We start from the raw sequence: 17,059 nt of genomic DNA on the forward strand, positions 1-17,059 counted from the left end.
TGTGTGTGTGTGTGTGTGTGTGTGTGTGTGTGTGTGTGTGTGTGTGTAAAATGGAACAATAATAAGCTCTTTCTTTAAAAGATCAGAAACAAGACTAGAAAATACTCACTCACTCTAGGATTTTTTTCCAATATCACATTGAAATTTTTAAGCAAAAGAGGGGGACAAAAATGAAAACTATAAGCAATGAAATAAAATCTAAGCTCTCAAAAAGAATAAGCTATTGATACGTTCAAGAGTATTGAATAGATGCCAAAAACATTTTTTGCTGAGAGAAAGCTGCCAGCCACGAAGGAATACACACTCTGCCATTCTATTTATATGTGATCCTACAACAGATAAAAGTCATTTATAAAGACAAAAGCAGATGGAAGGCTTTCTGAGGGTCGGCCAAGAAGGGTGGGACGATGTGTGTGGGCAGCTTTGGGGGAGATTAGATATGTCCTAGATCCTGATTGTTGTGATCACCACAAGGATATGAGTTTTCTTGCAAGTTCACTCCAGGTGCTGGAGAGATGGCTCAGCAGTTAAGAGCACTTGCTGTACTTCTGAAGTTCAGTTTCCAGCACCCACATGGTGGCTCAGAGTCCCCTTAACTCCAGTTCCAGGAGATCTGACATCTTCTTCTGGCCTTTGAGAGCATCAGCTACTCACATGACAAAACATTCCTACATGTGCGCAAACCATCCATACACATAAAATAAATGAATCTAAAAAATTAATTCATGCAGCTATGCATTAAACTCGATCTATTTTATCATATGTAAATTATGCATCCGTAGAGTTGATTTTACAAGTAGGAAAAAATATACACCATTAGGAAAAAGTAAAACCCAGACTTTCAAGAAAAGATACTTTGCATTTGACTCAGACCTTGAATTCAGACCATTCTTTCAGAGAATTCCTACATCACGATAACAAAGACAAAATATGAACAGGCTTTCTTAATGGGCAAAAGACTAACTTGTCACCAAAAAGTAATATACAAATAACTGATAAAAACAGAGCTGTGCTCAAGACCATCAATCTTTGGGGACTATAAATAGAAACACCAGTTTGCTACAGCTGAACCCCAACAAAAATAACTAAAACCAGCAAGGAAACAAAGAAACAAGGAGCTAACATGGAGGTGGAGAGAGCCTAGCTATTGTTCATTCCTCGTGGAAGTAAGATGGAGGGCTGGGAAGATGGTTCAGCTGGCTAAAGCACCTGCCACTGAGCCTGACAACCTAAGTATGATCCCTGGATCCCACAAGGTAGACAGAGAGAACCAACTCCTGCAAGTTGTCCTCTGTTCTCCACACATACGCATGGCACACTCACCTAAACACAGATACCCGCACATGGTAAATCATAAATCCATGCTTAAAAATGGTAAAACCACTTTAGACCAGAGTCGGGCCAGTTCTTATAAAATTATACTTATAACTAATTTATGAATCAGAATCAGCTATTCCACTCTTGGCTATTCACTCATGAGAAACTAAAATATCTGCAAAATGAATCATAAATAAATACTCAGCTGGGCATGGTCACACATGACTGTAATCTAGCACTTGGGAGATGGAAGCAGGGCCACCTAGAGGTTAAGATCAGCCGTGGCCAGGACTCTCAGTGGAGAGATAAAGATTCCAACCCACCCACAAAACCTTCCACCCATAATTTCTCCTGCCTACAAGAAGATGGAGCAGAGATTGAGGGAATGGCCAACCAGTGATCAGACCAACTTGAGACCCATCCCATGGGCAAGAACCACTCCCTGACACTGATATTCTATTGTGCTTGCAGACAGGAGCCTAGTAGCATAACTGTCTTCTGAGAGGCTCTACACAGCAGCTGACTGAAACAAAGGAGAGACCCACAGCCAAATATTAGACAGAGCTCAGGGAGTCTTGTGGAAGAGTTGGGGGAAGGATTAAAGGACCCAAAGGGAATAGGAACTTTACAGGAAGACCAAAAGAGTCAACTAACCTGAACCCTTGGGGGCTCCCACAGACTGAGCCACCAACAAAAGAGCATACACAGGCTGGACCTAGGCCTCCCCTCACTTATGTAGCAGATGTGCAGCTTGGTCTTCATGACTCCAACAACTGGAGTCAGGGGTGTCTCTAACTGTTGCCTGCATGTGGATCCTGTTCCCCTAGAGAGGCTGTCTTGTCTGGCCTCAGTGGGAAAGGATGTACCTAGTCCTGCAGTGACTTGATGTGCCAGGGTGGGATGGTATCCAAGAGGTCCTCACCCTTTTCAGAAGAGGAGGGAATGGAAGATGGAGAGAGGGGGTATGGAAGGAGGGAACTAGGGGAACTGTGATTTGGGATGTGAAGAAGATAGATAGATAGATAGATAGATAGATAGATAGATAGATAGATAGATAGATAGATGGAAAAAAGATCAGCCTTAGCTACACAACAAGTTTGAGGCCAGCCTGTGCTAAATGTGACCTTGCCTATAAATTAAGTAATTAAATAAATAAATACTCACAGGGGCCTTTTCATAATCACCACACCCACCACCAGGTGAATGAATAAATAAACCAGCATGTGCTCACAAGCTAAAGAACAACTCGGCTGAAAAGGAACAAACTCCAGGTGCGCCCCCATGTGGAACAAACCACGAAATCATCATTTTGAGTGAAAGAAGTAGGCAAAAGCACATGGGGGAAAAGTATCAATTATCTACTTGAAACTTGAAATTGAACTTGAACTTGAAAATTGAAGTTGGATTATCTATTTGTAGTTTGTCTGTCTGAAAAGAGAGTGGTCAACCGTGCTAACAGAATTCATTACAGTGGTTTCCCCAGATGGGTGTGGAGCACGCATTGGGAAGAGACATGAACTCATTTTCTGTAGGCATAAACGGGTCACACGTGTCTTGTTTGATGCAGTGTGTACATGGGTGGATGGTACACATTTGACAGAACTCAGACTGTGCACTTGAGATTTTTACTGTGGCTGGTATAGTGCTTCTTGCTTTCTCAACACTCAGGCTTGAAGCTCTCTGTATATCCACGGCCAGCCTGGCTCACAAAGTGAGTTCAAGGGTAGCCAGGGCTACATAGTGAGACTCTTTCCAAACAAACAAACAAAAAACTCTCCCCAGAAAAAGATTTAGTGTGTGTGTGGTGTGTGTGTGTGTGTGTGTGTGTGTGTGTGTGTGTGTGTGTGTGTCAGCTGTTAAGAGCACTTGCTGTTCTCATAGAGGACCACAGTTCAGTTCCCAGCACTCACATAGTGGCTGACATCCACCTGTAACCCCAGCTCCGAGGGATCCAGTGCCTTTTTCCAGCCTCTTCAGGTGCATGTATGCACATATATTCATACTCATAGGCACATACATGAACACAAAAAAAATGAAATATTTAAATTAAAAAACTGAGAGCAAAATTCCATGAAAACTGACAAAGATAAGGTGGGAAACATATCCGGGAGGCAGACGGTCCACAAGGCCAGTACTCAGTCACTTATTTGTCGATCGAACAGGTAGACCACTGTGCCACGGAGTCCATGGAGACTGAATGGGCATCCCTTGCCCGAGCTGACTGCATCCTCCTCCCTGTCTGTCTTACAGCTCACATATCTGCCCCCACCATGGGGGGAGTGCCGGTCCTCAGAGATGGGACTCGACTTCTTTCCTGTTTACAGCATCACAGCCTGTCGGATTGACTGTGAGACCCGCTACATCGTGGAGAACTGTAACTGCCGCATGGTCCACATGCCAGGTGGGTACCAGAACCCCCAGGAAACACCTCACCCACTCCTGGAGGATGCAAAGAGGAGCCTCTTTGGGAGGCTGTGGTACCTGACCCCTAAGAAGTAGATGAAAATTCTCCATCCAGCAACCAGGCCAGCATCCTGGTGTGCAGGAGTGCCCAGATGTGTGCATCATCTCCATCCCAACATCCCATATGCTTCCAGTTGTCTGCTGCTCTTGCCTCCTGAGTTCAGCGTCCAGATAATGGGACACATCCTGATAATGTGTCTGTTGGAATATCCAGATGTCTGTGGCTTCCACCCAGATGTTTCCCGTCATGCGTCCAAATGTCTAGCACTCTTTCAAGTGTGGCAGAAGTCTATTAGTGAGCAAATAAATGTGGCTGCTGACACTTCTGTTGTCAGACTAACAACACTCATTGCTGTCTCATTAGAGGCAGTCAGCATGTCAGAGGCTGGGGTGTGGAGTAGAAGCTGGTGTGGGCAGGAGAATGGCAGCAAGGACTGGTAACTGAGGTGGTAGGCATGGACCTTAACTTCTATTTCAGGCTTCTCCACTCACTGTGTGGGCTGGTCTACATCAGTAACCCTCTCTGTTCTTACATTCATGATCTCATCTTTTTAAATGCCCTGAACACCACAAAAGTCAGTGATGGTTATATTAGTGCAGGAAGAGTTTAGAATGAGAAATCACTTCTGCAAAAGACCTACTGTGTGCTCAGAACTGTTCCTTTTGATTTTTGCTCTTCTGGGCTTGTATCCTACATTATTTAACCTGTCGTTTTTGTTGTGACAGTTCTCAGGTGAGTATCCTCATGGCTGGATTTTGAATTATTTCATCAGTGATCAGAAATGATCTTGGTCATTCAAAACTAGAATTGTTGATCTTTAAAATGGCCTCTGTTCAAAGAGACTTCGCCAGTACTGTTGAGATCACCAATATTAGGAGGGAAGGACATAGGTGTGGCCCCAATCTAGCCACTCTAGGTCTTGAAATCAGTATCACTTCCAGGACTGGGATCAGAGGTATCTCTGAGGGAAGACTCAGAGAGGAACTTGGAGGCAGTGGATTGTCCCCTAGTCCCAGGAAGGACCATAATTCTCTCCCATCGCCAGTGACGCCTGTGCTGACTGCAGACCTCCAAAAGTACAAGAGAATAAATGTGTGTTGCTTTAAATAATGACACTAAAATTGCCTATGAGCTTCCTGGAAGACAGGGCAAAATGGAAACCACATCACCTAACATGTGATTATTGGAAAAGGGAATTGCACCAGCTCTCCAGTGCTAAAGAACACTCTCCGGGGCGGGGGAGGAGGTGTCAAAAAAGATATTCCTGAGAGACCTTAACCGTGCATTTCACAGGGGTAAAGGGGAAAATAAAACAACCAACAACCACAAAAGAGATCTTTGTGTTCTGCTGAGAGTTCCCAGAAAGGAACACCTAGCATCAGTAAGTGTTCCTTGTCTGGCTCAGACTAAACCAGCCATGAGCATCTTTCCTATAAAACCTGAGTCAGAGGCAAGCAGACAAAGTGAGGTTGCAATCATTCCAGTCATAACACAATCCATGACATCTCAACCCTGTGTGAAGATTGGCAGAGCCGTGGGGAGGCACAAGGCCAGCCCTGGCTGCTTGTAGCAGTGTGGTATGCTGAGAAGAAGCAGCCCGAGGATGCCATGGACCCCTGCTCCAAGTCTACCTACCTTACCACCAGCAGCTCACCATCTGGAAAGGCAGATGCTGAGTCCAAGTCTTTCTAAATGGAAGCCTAACGCAAGGGGTCAAGGAGACCGCATCGGCCTAGCTTAGGACCTTAGGACCTTGTCTTGTCCCCAGTCTCCCAGACAAGCTGCCCCATCATCCTCCAGAGCTACCAGAAGGAGGCCAGGCAGCTCTCATGATCTCTTCCTCACAGAGCATATCAGAAATTGCCACCAGATCTGAAGACACTGAACAGTGGCACCCACCAGACTGTCCCCTGAAGACAGCTTATCCCTGTGGGTTTAGAAGACATTCAGTTCCTGGCCAGTGAGATGCTGCTGGCATGTGTGGACCTGCCCATGTTGTTAATAGTCTTTTTTGTTTTCCTTTCCTGTAGGAGATGCCCCCTTCTGTACTCCTGAGCAGCACAAGGAGTGTGCAGAGCCTGCTCTCGGTCAGTACTGGGGGAACAAAGGGAGTGGGGGTGAGGTGTAGATTGTGGGGTCACCTGGTGGGGACACAAAGTGGACCATGGAAAAGGGAGCAGGGAAGGGATAGTCACAAAGAAGCTCTGCAAGGATGGAGTAGCTGCCGGAAGCTGGAGCGGAAGAGAGGAGAAGAGGGCTCTCCTGGAGCCCCGTGGATGAGGACTGCAAGGGGCACAGAGGTGGCAATGGAAGAGAAATAGATTTCACAGGGAATGGAGGATACAGGGAGAGGGCAGAGATAGAAAGAAGGTGGCCTGAAAGAGCTTGGTGAAGCGCACACGCACATGCACACACACACACACACACACACACACACACGGAGCCACAAGTTCATGTGCAAGCAGAACGTCTTTCCCATGCTATGAGCCCAAGGGATCGGAGGCGGCGACAGAGAGGAGTAGAGCGGTTCTCTTCCATTCCATGCCTGCAAACACAAGCCATTCCAAGTCCCACTATGCCACCACCGCCATCTCCCCACTTCTCCTGGACCCCCTCTTCTCATAGCCTCCAGGGCATTTGAGGGCTAAAATAACTGCAGGTTCCCCATCTGGAAAGCCAGGAGGGAGAGGGAACACACAGCCGTGAGTTGAGATAGCCCAGAAGCTGTCCTGCTGTCTATCTCTCCTCTCTCCAGCCCCAGGAAAAAGCAGACAGAGCTGTAAATCGTGCTGAAGCACCTTCAGCAGCTGCAGCTGGTAGCACTAAGGGAAAGCAAAGCCAAAACTCCTGTTCTAGACTGTCTGAGACAGGGGGAGGTGTTACAATGTATGCAAAGTCTTTCTTTGGATTAAAGATAACAGAACCAAATGAAGAAGGCAGAGGGGTGTGAGAAGAAAAGAGGGAACTGAGAGGACAATTATTCTTGCTAATGATGAAACTTTTGAGCCCTTGAAGTTAAGCATCAAGGCTATTGCAACAGGAGAGCAAGAGAGTTCATCTCAGCATGTAGCAGACAGCCAGGGGCTTGCCACCAGCAAGCACCCTGAAGGGTCAGGAGATGAGAAAATTACAGAGGAGATGTCAGGACAAGGCAGCATTACTACTCTCAGGGCTGGGATTCTTCCTAGAAGCAGGCCAGAGTGACAGAGTATCAAGGTGAGAATTCTCTCTACGCTATCTTAACAAGCTTCTTGCCAAAGCCAGGCTGAGCAGTGAAGAAGCAACTCTCAAGGGCCTGGCTAAAGTTTAGTTCAAAAAAAAAAAAAAAAAAAGAGTCTGTCGGAAGGCAACAATGCCTTTGTTCACCTAGTGTGGTTGGTTGGGAGTGGAGAGAAAAAGGAGAGTTGTGTTGGGAACTGGAGGAGGGGTTAGGTTGCTCCAGGGGAAGGATTCAAGGATCTTTCCCTGTGTAGCCTCTCAGCTGACAGAGGGTGTGGCATTGGTTATGAAGAGCACCAGCAGGAACAGCATGAAGTCCTGAGTTCCAAGCACAGTGCTCTCCATATAAGCTTTCAGGGTAGCTCTCTTTGTGGGTCACAACTCCAACCTTGATGTAGTGGAGAAAGCCCTGAGAAGGGGAGGGGCTGGGCCTCCCTGGGAACTGTCTCTCTAAAAGTGACAAGGGATCGACAATTTTGAAAGTGCCAGAGGACAGTAACAGCAAGCAGAAAGAAAGCAAGGCCAAGGCACAACCCCATTTCTACAAGTCCCCATCCCAATTTCCCTGGGGCCCACTCCTCCTCCCAGCTTGTCTCTTAATGCCTAGAATCCAGGTATGCTGGGCCAGAGATTCTACACACACACACACACACACACACACACACACACACACACACACGCCTGAGACCCTCTCCTCTCTCCTCCAGGTCTACTGGCAGAAAAGGACAGCAATTACTGTCTCTGCAGGACACCCTGCAACCTGACCCGATACAACAAAGAGCTCTCCATGGTAAAGATCCCCAGCAAGACGTCAGCCAAGTACCTGGAGAAGAAATTTAACAAATCGGAAAAATATATCTCGTAAGTTAACTGGGAAGGGAGAAAGAGGGGAGGGGGCATTCAGAAAGAGGCCAAAAAAAAAAAAAAGCAAGCAGTTAGCTCAATTTAGCAAACATTAATTGAGAACTTGCTGTGTGCCAAGCTCAGAAGACAAAGCCACAAAGAGCTTTCAGCCTCCTGGGGAGATAAGTGCGGGATTGAAAGCCACATAGGGCAATGGCGTCTAGGACAATGTTGGCTATAATTGAGAAATGCAGACTCGGAGAGAAAACCATAGTTGACTGCTGTTTGCTTAGGGTGAGGTTCAGAGGAAGCTTGACCTTTCTAAAGAATGTATAATTCTCCATGTGGATCTTGAGCCTTCTGTTCCCTCTCCTGGGAACACTTTTCCTGTCACTCTGCCCACCTGGTCTTCGTGGTACCTGTCTCTATTTAAATAGCATTGCCTTGGAAGGTTAGAGTAGAGTCTCCCTCTTTTAGTTTCCTCCCTAGGCACTGTGGCGTTTGCCTTTATAATACTGCAGCAGTTTGTGACTTGCAGTTAAGTAAGTGGTTTGCTCGAGAAAGGAGCTGACAGACTATATCCCTCAAGATTTAGGTTTAAGGGTGGGGGTTGGGCATGGAGAGATGGACAGCCATTGAGAGTGTAGATTGCTCTTTCTGGAGTACTGGAGTTTTAGATCCCAGCAGCTCAGAAATGTCTGGAACTTCAGCTCCAAGGAATCTGATGCCCTCTTCTGGCCTCTGTTGGTATATACACACAGGTGCACATACACACCAAGACACGCACCTACATGTAAAATACATATATATATTAAAGAAAAAAAGAAGTAGTAGAAGGAGAAGAAATAGGTTTGTCAGGAGAGAGATCCAAGACCATCATCAGGCCTCCTGGTGGAAGCATATTAGACAGAAACAACAGCATGCCAAAAAATATATATACATATATATATACATATATGTATATATATGTATGTATGAATATATATATATATTCCCTCTTTGGAGCAGGCTTCAAATGGAATCAGAAAGCAGTTGGTTACCCCATAACCTTCATACCATCTTGTACCATATTGAATCTTCCCCGGCTGGTTAGTGTTGTATCTCACAGGGTTCACCACTGGGTAAGACGGTGGCTGACTTCTCTATCACAGCACCTGCATAACACCTTGAAGGCTGGCCAGCAGGGAGAAAGGCTTGCAGCTCCATTCTTGCCTGATTCTCTATGCCCTGCCACCAGAATATGTGCAACGTCTTTACCATTAAGTCTTGCTACCCTGTTTGGGTGGACAACCAAGAGCGGTGGTGACAATAGCCTGTGTCAAATTTGTATTCTTGAACTCTGCTCCCCAACAGAACATTCTGGAATAATAGATTCTACAGCCGTGGTGCCCAATGTGGTAACCGCTGGCCACACACGGCTGTGGAGCATCTGCAGTGTAGTGTGTATGACCATGAAACTGAATTGTGATCATCTTTCATTGGAACCAGCATCACAGTTTCAGAAAGACTCTGCAGGTAGAAGCCAGATGTAGGAAAAGGGAGCCTATTCGTTGCTGTAAAGTCCCACAGTGTGGAAAGACGCTTGATTCTTTCTTTCCCAGCCACTCTCCCGTTCCACAGTCGCCAGGCCCCTATCTGAGATGACTTCTGATCAACAGGTTTAAAACAAGAGGCCTGGAGGGCATCCCAATTCCCCCACAGAAAGAGGCTAGAATGTAGGAAACCCCAGGCCCTGCTGCTTAGCAGACATTCCGCAAGTAGGAATGAGTTTCCCTGCCAAGATGTGTCTCATTAACACACCTGCCTGCGGGAGAAGCACAGAAGGAGCCCAGGACTTCTGCCAGGAACCCCCAAGCCGCCACAGGCCTGCTCCTTACAATTCTGCCCATCCCTGACAAAAGACTGAGCAATGCCAGGTCAGGGCATCCCACCCCAAAAGGCTTATTAGGGATCTGAGGAGGAAAATGGGCACTGGCAGGAATGGACCATAAACGCTTAGGTGTTCACCTGAGGCAGGCACCCAAACTGAGGCCAATCTCGTGAGGAGATTGCTGGACTCATTTGCATGCTAAGAACCAAGCAGGCCCTGGAAGACTCAGGAATGCAAGTCCAGGCTGGCCTTCCAGAAAGAATACCAAAGAGAGACTGGGGGGTGGGGGGTGGGGAGAAGGTAAGGACAAACAAGGACACAGCTGATAGGAGCTCTGCTTCTCTTCTACCTTTGGACAGCTCCCTGGACCTCCCCTTCTCCATCCATCCACAAGAAAGCTGGATTAGCCGGTCCCATGAATGCCAGCGGTTCTAACTGTGTGGTGCTTAATTTTCCCTCTGCAGAGAGAACATTCTTGTTCTGGATATATTTTTTGAGGCGCTCAATTACGAGACAATTGAACAGAAGAAGGCGTATGAAGTTGCTGCCTTACTTGGTGAGTTGTAATGTCTGTCACATAAATTTTCACATCTCTTAGGAGGGATGGGGGTGGGGAGGTGGGCGGGAGGCAGGCAAGCAGACATGTAAGCCTCCCAAGGAGACTAACTCTTTAATGTACTAGTTACTCTTTTAGGGTTGCTGTGGTAAAGGCTATAGGTCCAGTTCAACCTTCAGCTTAGGCTTTAGTCTCCTCCGTGTGGTGAGGAATAAACACAAAGGTCTCTTAGGGCCTCTCCAAGCATGCCATCTTGAATTCCACAGTCTCTGTGTCCAGGTTGGAGTTAGCATCCCAGGGTCTGTGTGATAGCAGGAACATTGAAGGAAGGGATGTTTAACTTGAGTGGACTCCAGGCATCCAAACTCTCGGGGACCCTGATGGAGCCTGGACAGTGATGCATTGAGAAGCTGAGTGTTGTCTCCTGGACCCAGAGTTCTTCTTCAAATGGGTAGAGATGACCATTCCAGATGGCTACCAACCTGACTGACACTCCCACACAATTCACGTTGGCTGCCCTGGTCCTGATGGGAAATAGTTAATTTCCACAAGGAATTGAGTTCAACCCTACCCTACCCTACCCATTTGGCCACTCCCATTCAGTCAAGGTCTCAGCCCCTCAACCTGTGCCACCTCCTACCCACTCTAAAGAAAGGACACAGTGCAAATTAAGTGATAGTAGCATCCTGGGAGGGGCAGGCTCCACCTGGAAATATAGAAGGAAGCGCGGGCTTTGAACTACCCTTTTGAAGGGTAGCTGTGAGGATCCCGACAAGGGGCTTCTCTTTGCTGAACCTCAGGTTTCTGTAAAACCGGCTTCCTATCACCTACCCTGTAGATCTGACTTTTTGTGACAGAAACAACTTAAAGAGGGGAAAGACTTTGTTTCCGCTCATGATTTCAGGGGTTTCGTTCAGTCAAGTGTTCTAGGAATAGTGTGATGGATGGAGCAGTCAGAACATGGCAGCCAGAAGACAGGGAACAGAAGGGGAGGGAGGGAGAAAGAGAAAGAGGAAGAGAGAAAGGGAGGGAAAGAGAAAGGGAGGGAGGGAGGGAGGGAGGGAGGGAGGGAGGGAGGGAGGGAGGGAGGGAGGGAAGAAGCAAATATGCCTGTGCCAGCAGACTCTTCATTTTCCCTTTTCCTTTTTCCGTTTCCCTGTCTACTCCGCCCAGGCCCACAGCTCATTGGATGGTGCCTCCCATATTTAGAGTTGTTCTTCCCATATTTAGAGTTGTTAATCATCTTAGAAATGTCCTTAAAAGCCCACCCACAGGCATGCTTTACCAATCTCGAAGATGCTTCTCAATCTAGTCAAGTTGACCATGGAGATGAACCGTCACACCTAGGTCACGGTGGTAGTTAACTCAGATAAAGTCCATCAATAGCAGCTTGTGGCACCTGGACAGTCACCGTGCCAGAACCCCAGCCCCATCTGGTATGACAGGGCCATGTGAGCAGTTCTATATTCCATCAAGGAGGGTAGGGACAAACCTTTGTTCAGCACCAGCTCTCTGGAAATAGCTGTCACTTAGGCTCTGAGGTTATTGTGGTTAAAGGCCCTGAGCCACAGAGCACAGGCCACGCCCCTCACTCGCCCCTGAAGGTCCGACTGTTATTTTCTCTTTCCTTCCCCAAGAGGATCAAGCAAGCATGCACCCTTCCTCAATCATGATCACTCCCCCTTCTCTCCTCCCCCCTTCACACACACACACACACACACACACACACACGGGGGGGGGGGTGAGGGAGAGAGAGAGAGAGAGAGAGAGAGAGAGAGAGAGAGAGAGAGAACGCACAAAAAGGATCCAGGCTTTGAATCTGTCATGTCTGCATCTGATATGAGGAGCTTGTTCCCAGCATCTTGTTCCTGCCCAGAATAGCCTGTGAGGAAATGGTGCTGCCATCTGTGCCTCCTGTGAGGGAAGTATGTGCCACATACAAACCTTCAGCCATAAGGCCGGGCTCAGCCTTTTCTCACCACTGCCCCAAATGCACGCCACTCAACACTTCCATGCTAATACCCACAGCATGCACACTGAAACCGAAACCAACCTACAGGTCCATGTACCCATGATGCTCCAGAACCAACACATACACACACACACACACACACACACACACACACACCTCTCCACAGTCCCATGTCCCACTACATAGCTTCAGAGGCACATCCATGCACACAGCAAACCTAGGCAGGCACACTTCATGCCTATATGCCCACATACTCATTACATACACCTACACAGCACACACAGGAAACACCCACACCTACAAAATGCTCACACATGCTGTACTCACTCAGGCACACTCCAGCCACATCTATTCTATCACACACACACAGAGAGAGAGAGAGAGAGAGAGAGAGAGAGAGAGAGAGAGAGAGAGAGAGATATTCTGTGTGCCTAGAAAGAGATAGGCACTCACATAAAGTAATTATCAGATGTGCTGCCTACACACATTCTGCACCCTGTCTATACTAACTGCATTCCAGATGTGCTGAACACCAATGCAAATGCACCTCTCACACCTGACATGCTCATTCAGATGTACATCCTACCCACTAAGCTTGCACTAGAGCAAAGGGGATGGACGGGCACAGAAGGAAGCCATCTTGAGCCTAGGTAGGTAGGTAGGGTTATCACATGTAGATGAACAAATAAGCAGGGTTATTATATACAGCTGAACAAGGAATCAGGCTCCGCTGACCTCAGTAGGAGCTGTCTCCGGGCTGTAAACATCTGGGGGAGATGTCCATAGTGGACATTTTCTGCACACACCATCTACATTCACACAGAGACCTGAGGCAGGCTTTGCCATTCATCTGAGCCTCACCCATGGAAGGTGTTACCTCTCCCGTGAGGTATCAGCATTGATATCCTCAGCATGGTAGTGCCTGTGTCAATGATACACATCCACTCAGGACTTCATTCGCTCCCATGTAGGCCCATGGACCTCATCAGTGAGTGACCAGCTCCAACCCTGCTGGCTAGTGACATACTTGGCTCTCAGTGTCAGTTGAAGTGAAGGTGGGCCTGGCAAAGGGCTGGCCCTCTGGTCAGGCCAAGGCTAACCTTGGAGGGGGCACACTCAACAGCTCCGGCTTCCGAGTTCATCATGTCTTCATCCACTCCTGGATCTGTGTATAAACCCTCATCTCTGGTCTCTCCCCTTCCTCTGCAGGTGACATTGGCGGTCAGATGGGATTGTTCATTGGTGCTAGTATCCTTACAATACTAGAGCTCTTTGATTATATTTATGAGGTAAGATTTGGGGTGAACCTTGGGGGAAACAACAAAATGGTGGAACACCCAGACTCAGAACCGAGCATGGCTGAGGCAATAGCTTCATTCCACCCACATAAAGACACTTCTCCTAAGCATAAGGCAGGAGTCTTAAAGAGAGGTGGATGGGAAAGAAATGGACGCCCTCTACCTCTGTTTGGACCTGTGCTACATCACAAAGAGGGAGTAGAGGGATGAAAAGAGGCCAAGCTGTGCAGACGACAGCCCTGAGTCCCTTCCACAGTGGGGCCAGGGCAAGGCTTCATACCCTGGATGAGTCCACATCTACATACAACACATCACATACCCCCAACATATTACATGCATGTGCATCACACACGTATCACAATTAAGCATACATATACCACCAGTATACCACATGCATTCACACAACACTCATGCATGCGCGCGCACACACACACATTCAGATTACATACCACACAGAGCTCACTCAGGAGTATACACTACCCACAAGTCTGTCCTCCAAGATGGCTGTCTTCCATGAGCTGTCTTCCAGAGCCTAGTCGGCCCTCAGGAAGGGGCATCCCCTAGGAATCTTCATCAGTCCCCAGAGAAGAGACGACAGCACCTACCAGCCACTTCTGCCACTCACAGTCTGGGGAGATAGAACCCTTAGAGGCACCTGAGGCCATGTTTCTGAAAGATTCTCAAACAAGAGGCCCAGGAGCATGTCAGCTCTTACGACTTTCTAACCCAGGCTAGAGTAAGCCTGCCCAGGACTACTCTGCCTGGAGTAATCTGGTCAGGAAGCCAGGCTAAGCCAGCTGTCTGGAGAGTGGCTGAGTTAATAGGCTAACCTACCTATGAATAGGTCCGTGCCAGCTCCTCCCTTCCCCAGTGATTACTTGGAGATGTTCATGTGCCTAGCCACAGATGGGCAATCCACACCAGGCTGAGTGTGCCTCCTTGAGACTGGTGATGGTTCCAAAGGTCCTACAGCACTGCCACACTGCACAGTCACTTGGGACTCTGACTCTCGGACTCCTCATTGTACTTCCCAAGGAAAGAAAAAAATGTCCCTGGAGATGATTTCGGTAGAGCCCCTTGTCCCTCAGTTTGATGACTACAGCCCAAATAAAGTCAGATTCTTGTTCTGCTTTATTTATTAATTCCTGTGAAAAGCAGTACAAAGCGAATAGCAAATTGAGCCACATTAGATAGCATATTTAAGAAGTACCCTTAATTGCTACGAATAAAGTGTTATAACCCTGGGTGTGTCCTCATCTTGTGGAGGTATCAGCCCTTGAAAGTGAATAAATAACAAAGCTGGATGTGGTGGCATATACCTGGAATCTCTGCAGCGGGAAGACTGGGGCAGAAGGATGGTGAACTTGAAGCCAACTTGAGCTACACAGTGAAAAAGAGGTCCCGGGATGTTACGTAGGACCCATGGGGAGCTGAGCATACCAGAGCCTTTAGCTTATGTACTGGGGTAAGCAGTCCACACAGTAAGACAGAGCCCTCCCCATCCTCCTCTAAGGATCTGTTTGGGCAACAAAATCACATGGAGTTCCGCAGGCAAGCTTGAGAAAATGAGGCCCCTAGAGCTGTCCAGCAGGCAGAGCTCTTGCCTGTATGTACAGCCCACAGTCACTGCCTGTGTGGTTCCCTGGTTCAACTGCAAGGAAGGAGCTTTGGCCTTTGACCTTTGCATCATCCCCCCCAGTCTGACTGTCCATGTTCTGACTTTCTTACAGCTGATCAAAGAGAAGCTATTAGACCTGCTTGGCAAAGAAGAAGAGGAAGGGAGCCATGATGAGAACATGGTAAGGCCAGCTCTCCGTGGACTAGCTTGTGTAGGCAATACCAGGTATCCTGCATATCAGATATCACAATTCATAACAGTAGTGAAATTACAGTTATGAAGGTGCAACAAGATAATTTATGGTTGGGGGTCACCACCACAAGAGGAGCTGTATTAAAGGGTCACATCATTAGGAAGGCTGAGAACTACTCCTCTAGAAAAACCAAGCGTACATTCCAAGTCCAGACATCTAGCCCTCCCCCGCCCCCACCATCACAAGTCAACCAAGTCAGCCGCTGTGTTACCCTGTACCCACTGGAGTGTTTTAGAGGCTCCCGTCCTGCCTCACGGAACTCTGCAGTAGATTTTTTCTGAGTGAATGACAAGTGTCCCCTTTCTTTTCCCTACAGAGCACCTGTGACACAATGCCAAACCACTCCGAAACCATCAGCCACACTGTGAACGTGCCCCTGCAGACAGCTTTGGGCACCCTGGAGGAGATTGCCTGCTGACACCTCTCAGGCAACCCAACACCTCCAAACAGACCTTTCAGGGCCAAGGCCCAGGACAGGGGACAGCAAGCTCAGGTGGGATAGCCCCTGATGACAGAGAGAAGCAAGAAACCCCCCATACGCACACATTGCGAACTTCTGCCAAACCTCACCTGGCCACATCTGACATGAACCGTCCCGGGCCCTGCCTTGTGTCCCTCGAGGACCAATGAGTCACACTCCGGACCTGTCCAAGAACTAACCTGCCATCACATCTCACTGCCAGATGTACAAAGCACCTGCATGCTCAGACTTCTTACAGCGCCGCCTCCACTTCCGTCTTGTACATGATATTTTCTCCGTGCGGTTTCCGGAACCCACACGGCTGCCCAGGCAGTGGGATCAGGTTCCAGCCCCAAAGTCACCCCGAGCCCAGCTCTGGAGTCGGAACTGCATACCGTCAAGAAGGAAACCACAGAGCTCTCTACAACGTTTGATCCTTGTGTTGTTTGTGAAGGTTCCTAGCCTTGTCCCCCAAACTGGCCCACGGGGCTCCTGCACTAAAGGTGACCAGTACCAACCTCCTTCTTTTCCCAGCACCTGTGGAGGAAGTACGGTGGCCTGGGTGACCCCAGTATTTGTCCATGGAGCCACATTGTTCTCTCCCTGTGACACAGCTGTAGAGTCTGATTTTTGTTTTTTGTTTCGTTTGGGGCAGGGGCTGTTTTTGTTTGTCTATGGAAAATTTGTTTTGTTTTGCTTCGTCTTACGGTCTTCGGTTTCGATGTTCTAAGATTCGGTTTGGGTTTTCCATTTTTTTTTTTTGGAGTTTATTTATTCGTGCTTTGAACCACAGTCATATTAAAAGCTGGTCTTGTGGAAGTGGCCACATCATTATGCCTTTTCTCTGCATCTAGGTCTCTGTCTCTGAAGACTAAGGAAAGCCTCAGACCCGCCAGCCAAAAAAAAAAAAACATGGAGAAGGTTTACATAGTTTCACCAATAGCACTTACCTTTATAAGATGTATGCACTCTGTATTTTATTCTAAATCACAACTTTGTTAGTTGACGACATGATCCACTAACAGGTTAAAACCTGTGCGCTGCAAAACACCACCCAGTGTAAGTGTTATAAAACAGGGAGAGAGAGAGAAGGCTACCATGACAGAAAACCTTAACAGAGACCTTCCTGGGCCCCCATGCTCTGTCTGCTACCCTGGATCCTTCTAAAACTCTCTCTCTCTGCAAGTTC

At 47.8% G+C, this 17,059-nt stretch overlaps 1 protein-coding gene across 2 annotated transcripts in view; it reads left to right on the top strand.

Annotated features, from left to right (window-relative positions):
- Asic2 (acid sensing ion channel subunit 2) overlaps positions 1–16,689 on the top strand; it is a 1,057,576-nt gene extending 1,040,887 nt beyond the window's left edge. For both annotated transcript variants that reach the window (XM_028759360.1, XM_028759359.1), the window contains exons 4-10: positions 3,568–3,718; positions 5,812–5,868; positions 7,708–7,861; positions 10,178–10,269; positions 13,451–13,530; positions 15,270–15,338; positions 15,727–16,689. In XM_028759360.1, coding sequence (XP_028615193.1) covers positions 3,568–3,718; positions 5,812–5,868; positions 7,708–7,861; positions 10,178–10,269; positions 13,451–13,530; positions 15,270–15,338; positions 15,727–15,828 — 705 coding nt within the window. In that variant the 3' untranslated portion in view covers positions 15,829–16,689. The remainder of the gene's footprint in view (positions 1–3,567; positions 3,719–5,811; positions 5,869–7,707; positions 7,862–10,177; positions 10,270–13,450; positions 13,531–15,269; positions 15,339–15,726) is intronic.
- Positions 16,690–17,059: the final 370 nt, after the last annotated feature.

This window comes from Grammomys surdaster, unplaced genomic scaffold, assembly GCF_004785775.1.
Source record: "Grammomys surdaster isolate TR1022 unplaced genomic scaffold, NIH_TR_1.0 126278, whole genome shotgun sequence".
Classification (NCBI taxonomy): Eukaryota; Metazoa; Chordata; class Mammalia; order Rodentia; family Muridae; genus Grammomys; species Grammomys surdaster.